Raw genomic sequence first — 6,175 nt, 5'->3', positions numbered from 1 at the left:
ATGAATCACAGAGTCAGTGAGTTGAATAAGAGAGTAAGATCAATCGGTCTGATCTATGAATGAATCAGTTGTGAAACTTCTAGTAAATTTCACAAACAATTACAAAGCAATTACAAGGAACACTGAATGAAACATGAAAATTTGAAGCAGGAAAAACTGAAATAGCATTTTCTTGTAAAACATACTCCAATAATCTTATTTACTACTTCAAAAACACATTTTTTACAGTGTAGTTGATTTCCATTACAATATATGGGGACTTTTGGGCATTACAAATGATGCAAAAGAACCATAAAAGTATCATAAAAGTAGTCGTGCACTATATGTACTTTTTTCTGAAGGCATACAACATCTTTGTGTGAAGAACAGATGAAAATTTAAATCTAATTCACTGACAATATTTCCCATGATTAATGTGAATGAATCACTGAGTCAGTGAGTTGAACTGGATAATCGAATCAGTCAGATCAAAGAGTCTGATCCATGAACGAATCAGCTGTGAAATTGCTAGTAATTTTACAAACAATTACAAAGAAACAGCAAGTGACACATCAAATTAAAAGTGACATTTTGAATTAGAAAAAACGGTAATAGTACTTTCTTGTAATACTCTAATAATCGTATTTACAGCTTTGAATTTTTTTTCCATTACAGTAAATGGAGACTGAGCGTTCAAGCATCAAAAATGGATGCAAAAGCACCAAAACAGTAACATAAACATAGACATGCACTATATTTCACATCTTTTATAGGTATAAAGGTTTCTGTGAGGAACGGATGACTCCCATGATCAATGTGAACGAATCATTGAGTCCGTGAGTTGATTTATAGAGCAGCGTGGCAGTGACGCAGGACACGTTATATGAAGGAAACAAAGGCTATGTGCATAAACTAGCTGTGATATTGCACATTACTCAGCATCCCAAACACCAAGCTTTTTTGTTGGTTCACAAAGCTCTTGGTACATTCACAAGGGCAGATCTCTCTCTCTTTCTCTCAGTCCATAAGCTCCAAGCAGCCTTTCCCAGCGGCGTGCCGCGAGCAAGAGACATGCCAGGCCAGGTGATTGGATGGTGTTATGTGTGTCAAGGTGCTGGAGCTCAGTGGCTGAGGGCAGCTGGTCAGTCCTGCACCTTTTTTTTTTTTTTCATTTTCCTGCAGCCAAAGCAATGAGAGGAGAATAATGGCTCCTCAAGGGCAAAACGAACACAGCTTCCTGTGTATCTCAGCAAAAAGAAACAATTTTATCCTAACCCATCTGTCGAAATCTCTGGGAATTAAAGAAATAGATCATCCTAAGATGCTAATTCATTTACTCTCCCTCGTGTTGCACCAGACCCGTGTGACTTCCCTTCTTCTGTGGAACAGAAAAGAAAGATTTTGAATTCTGTACACTGAAAAAAAGGTGCACAAACAATTTTTACTCCGCTATTCTCCACTTTTTTTTTTTTAAGTGCAGTTGGTTTCTTTTTTCATCACAATAAACTGGGATTGAGGCTTTCAAGCATCAACAAGGATGCAAAAGCACCATAAAACAGTCATATTTTGAATCTTTTGAAGGTATATGATAGCTTTGTTTGAGAAACAGATCAAAATTGAAGTCTTATTCACTGATAATATTCTCCATGATCAAGGTGAATGAATCACAGAGTCAGTGAGTTGAATCAGAGAGTCAGATCAATCGGTCTGATCTATGAATGAATCAGTTGTGAAACTTCTAGTAAATTTCACAAACAATTACAAAGCAATTACAAGGAACACTGAATGAAACATGAAAATTTGAAGCAGGAAAAACTGAAATAGCATTTTCTTGTAAAACATACTCCAATAATCTTATTTACTACTTCAAAAACACATTTTTTACAGTGTAGTTGATTTCCATTACAATATATGGGGACTTTTGGGCATTACAAATGATGCAAAAGAACCATAAAAGTATCATAAAAGTAGTCGTGCACTATATGTACTTTTTTCTGAAGGCATACAACATCTTTGTGTGAAGAACAGATGAAAATTTAAATCTAATTCACTGACAATATTTCCCATGATTAATGTGAATGAATCACTGAGTCAGTGAGTTGAACTGGATAATCGAATCAGTCAGATCAAAGAGTCTGATCCATGAACGAATCAGCTGTGAAATTGCTAGTAATTTTACAAACAATTACAAAGAAACAGCAAGTGACACATCAAATTAAAAGTGACATTTTGAATTAGAAAAAACGGTAATAGTACTTTCTTGTAATACTCTAATAATCGTATTTACAGCTTTGAATTTTTTTTCCATTACAGTAAATGGAGACTGAGCGTTCAAGCATCAAAAATGGATGCAAAAGCACCAAAACAGTAACATAAACATAGACATGCACTATATTTCACATCTTTTATAGGCATAAAGGTTTCTGTGAGGAACGGATGACTCCCATGATCAATGTGAACGAATCATTGAGTCCGTGAGTTGAATCTGAGAATCAGATCAGTTTGATCCATGAACGAATCGGCTGTGAAATTGCTAGTAAATTTCACAAACAATTGCAAATAAATAGATGAATTATACATGAAATTTTGAAGTAGAAGAAACTTCTTGTAAAACATGCTCTAATAATCTTATTTACAACCTCAAAAAAAATCATATTTACAGTGTAGTTGGTGTGTTTTCCGATTAAATGAGGATTGATCAAAAATCATGTAAAAGCACCATAAAAGTATTATAAATGTAGTCATGCACAAGTCTTTTTGAAGCCATACAATAGCTTTATGCGAGGAACAGATCAAAATGTATGTTGTATTCACTGACAATATTTTCCATAACCAACGTGAATGAATCACTGAGTTGAATTTGAGAATGGGATCAGATCTATCAGTCAGTCTGATCAATGAACGAATCGTTTCGATTTCTGCATCAATTGATTCACTAAAAGAAATCTGATTCGCTCACAATGGACAGTGTTAATAATGAACTTTTCATACTTTCAGTGAATATTAAAGTGGATTTCAATCCGTTCCACACAAAAAGAAATCATATGACTTTAAAAAAAAAAAAAACCTTATGCTAAATGCTTTAGTTATAATAGACCACTTTTATGGTGTTATATCCTTTTGTAGGATTCACATTTTCAGTTCCCATTCATTGCAATTGACCTCTAATTTTTTTCTTCTACATCAGACAGGTTTGAAACAATAGGAGGGTGAGTAAACACTGAGAAAAATTAGTAAGGAAGCGTAAGTAATCCGCATGTCTCCAAACATCCCTCCTTTACCTTCTGGGAAATAACTGAATCATGAGAAACAAACACACATTGACCTCATCTCCAGCATAATTTTTCATTCATTTCAAGGATATTGGTAATAAAATAGTTTGCTTTTCTTCAGGGATGCACATCATGCAGGCTGCGTGTTTGATCTGACCCTGCATAATGACTTTCCTTCATTAATTCTACCACGTCTTTGACCAAGCAAGCGAACTGAATGAAATCAGGTGCACCGAAACACGCAGAGAATTAAAAATTCACAATTTTTTTTTTTTATATGCTTTTATAAGTGCTTTTAAAGTTCATATCAAATGGAATGAGAGCGATTTGAAATGCAGTATGCCGTGAATTCAGCACATGCATGATGTTTCCAATTAAAATTTTTCAGTCATAAAGCTAAAGGCTGAAGTTAAGCAAAACGTGTGAATGCATGAGGGCAGCACACACCACTTTCACCACAAACACAGCTAAAAATAAGCAATACAATAAGAACAAATCTCTGCCCTTTACAGGCCTGACAGTTTGACTCATCACTACTGACCTATAACAGTGGTATTTCATGCCTGTGTATCTGCTGCAGTACTGGGAACCATTCGTTTATGTGCGGTCAGTCTCAAACACACAGTTGCAATTTATTATTTATGAACAATTAGACTTTTTTTTTTTTTTACAGGAGAGCAGCTGTGAATCTGATCACAAGTTATGAAACAATCTTTTTCATGTACAAATATGTTCACAAAATCTATCCAAATAACTCTCATCCAAATAATTTATTTTGAATTCATCCCAGCTGATTTTTGTTTTCACGTTATTCTCTGAACTCGTGTTGATGTCCATATTAAATTCAAAATAAAAATTGACCTCTAGACCTAATGCAGTTATCACGGTAATCTAATTTAGAACATTATTAACCAATGCAAATTCATTGTGACCTGCTGTAATGATGACAAGTTAATTTAATGATTTAGTGCTTTATGCCTGTTGTATTTTAATATTGCATAATATTGGTTTCACTTAATTAGATCCTCTAAAAAAGCGTTAAAATGAGCTTTAAAAACACCATCAGTGTTACGAATATTAAATAAATTCATTACAAAAGCAGATCAATGTGTAGTTACAAAGGAAGGGGCAAGTTGTCACACGTGTATTTTTTCATTTATTACATACACTATTTAGGTATTGGCCAAATTAATAATTTGATACCTCCATAGGTTACCTTTTACATTTTTGCTTTTATTTTATTTGTTCATTTATATATTTACTCACAATTGTCTGACAGGCTGTTTAGTGACAGTGTGACAACTTACCCCTATATAGTGTGAGAACATAACTCGCTATTAAAAGGTCTTTTTTCAATTTCTTCGTAGTTAAAACTTGAATGTATGCAAGTAAACATAAACTGACTTTCAAAAATGAACATATCCAAAACTATTAGTCTAAAGCACGAGCTTCACCAGACGGTCTGAAAGTCAAAGTCTATTAAAAAAAATACAATTTGTTTCAGCATAGCATGCATAAAACCATAAAATTCAGCCTTACCTGGTCAAAATATATGATTCTCGTTTTATGGCTCATCTCCGAGGGCTCGTGGTTGTTGCTCCTGACCGCGGAGAAAGCCACTTTGGAGTTGGCGGCGCGCACGGAGATGCCCAGCGGCGAGGAGGAGCTCTTCCAGTCGGCGGGGTTCGAGTCACAAACCACCAGACACTTGCCCTCCAGGACGATGGGTTCCGTGTCATTCTGAGCCAAAACCAGCTCACACATGACGGCCAGGCAGAAAAAAAGAGCCACGCAGTCGACAAACGCCTTATTACAACGCGTTACGGACACCATGATGAACGATCTCCAGTGTTGCCAAAATCCAAACGGCTCTCTGTGTCCCGTCACTTCGCGTCTGCTCCGTGTTTGTGCTCGTTTACGCCAAACATCCGTCCAGACACCAGCTGCTGATTTACAAATCACCAAACGCGCGTAGGTGGATGGACCAAGCTTATGTCTATAGTCATTTTTTGATTGTTTGACTTATTTCCGTGTGATTCCGACAGTTTTCAACTCCGGAGGATCGGTCAGGCGAGTTTTGGAGAGCTGCAGTTTTCCGTAGGTTCCTGGCGACTCCGCGTAAAAATCCGCTCAGTGCGCACTGAGATCATTATCCGCAATGCCTGCGCAACAGACACTTCTTGTCCATATTACTTTTGCGTCATAAAAAAAAGCACGTAAACTAAAGCAAACCCCATATAATGACCCTCTTCGCACATCTATGGATGATGTTCCTCTCTTTCTCTCGACCAAAAGACACTTCTGTGAGCGCGCGCACACTCTTAATGACGCTCGACTCTATAAACTCACTGTGACACCCGATATGCTGCGTAACGTCAGATGATTTTTTTTTATATACACCTGAGACCCAACAAACATAAAGCTACTTACAGTTTTTTAATTAAGATTATTATTATTAATACAAATATTTTATATATCATACATGCAAACATTATTCGTGATCATATTAATATTATTAATAACATTAACAAAATTTATATTAATATATTGGCAAACTGTATAATTTTATTTTTCATATTGTAATGTTGGCCACACCCTGAAACGTAGAACAATAATTGAATAAAAATGTATTATAGTTTTTATTTATATAATTATCATTCTCTCTCTCTCTCAATATACACCCTGAAACAATACTTCAATAGAAATATTTTATATATTTTTGTACTATATATTATATGTATTTTTATATATCACATTCAGGCACTATTATTCATGATTAAAGGGGTCATATGATGCGATTTCAATTTTTCCTTTCTCTTTGGAGTGTTACAAGCTCTTGGTGCATAAAGAAGATCTGTAAAGTTGCAAAGACTAAAGTCTCAAATCCAAAGATATATTCTTTATAAAAGTTAAGAGTCAACCAC

The 6,175-nt window shown here is 35.3% G+C and overlaps 1 protein-coding gene across 1 annotated transcript in view; it reads right to left on the bottom strand.

Annotated features, from left to right (window-relative positions):
• Nucleotides 1-5,488, bottom strand: part of LOC107758784 (cerebellin-4-like) — an 11,376-nt gene extending 5,888 nt beyond the window's left edge. The window contains exon 1 of the mRNA XM_016576600.1: nucleotides 4,791-5,488. Within this exon, the coding sequence (XP_016432086.1) occupies nucleotides 4,791-5,084 (294 nt within the window). The 5' untranslated portion in view covers nucleotides 5,085-5,488. The remainder of the gene's footprint in view (nucleotides 1-4,790) is intronic.
• Nucleotides 5,489-6,175: the final 687 nt, after the last annotated feature.

The sequence above is a fragment of the Sinocyclocheilus rhinocerous genome, unplaced genomic scaffold, assembly GCF_001515625.1.
Source record: "Sinocyclocheilus rhinocerous isolate Xijiao unplaced genomic scaffold, SAMN03320098_v1.1 scaffold1496, whole genome shotgun sequence".
Taxonomy (NCBI): Eukaryota; Metazoa; Chordata; class Actinopteri; order Cypriniformes; family Cyprinidae; genus Sinocyclocheilus; species Sinocyclocheilus rhinocerous.
The sequence above is the reverse complement of the archived record's forward strand: the minus strand, read 5'-3'. Positions and strand labels throughout refer to the sequence as shown.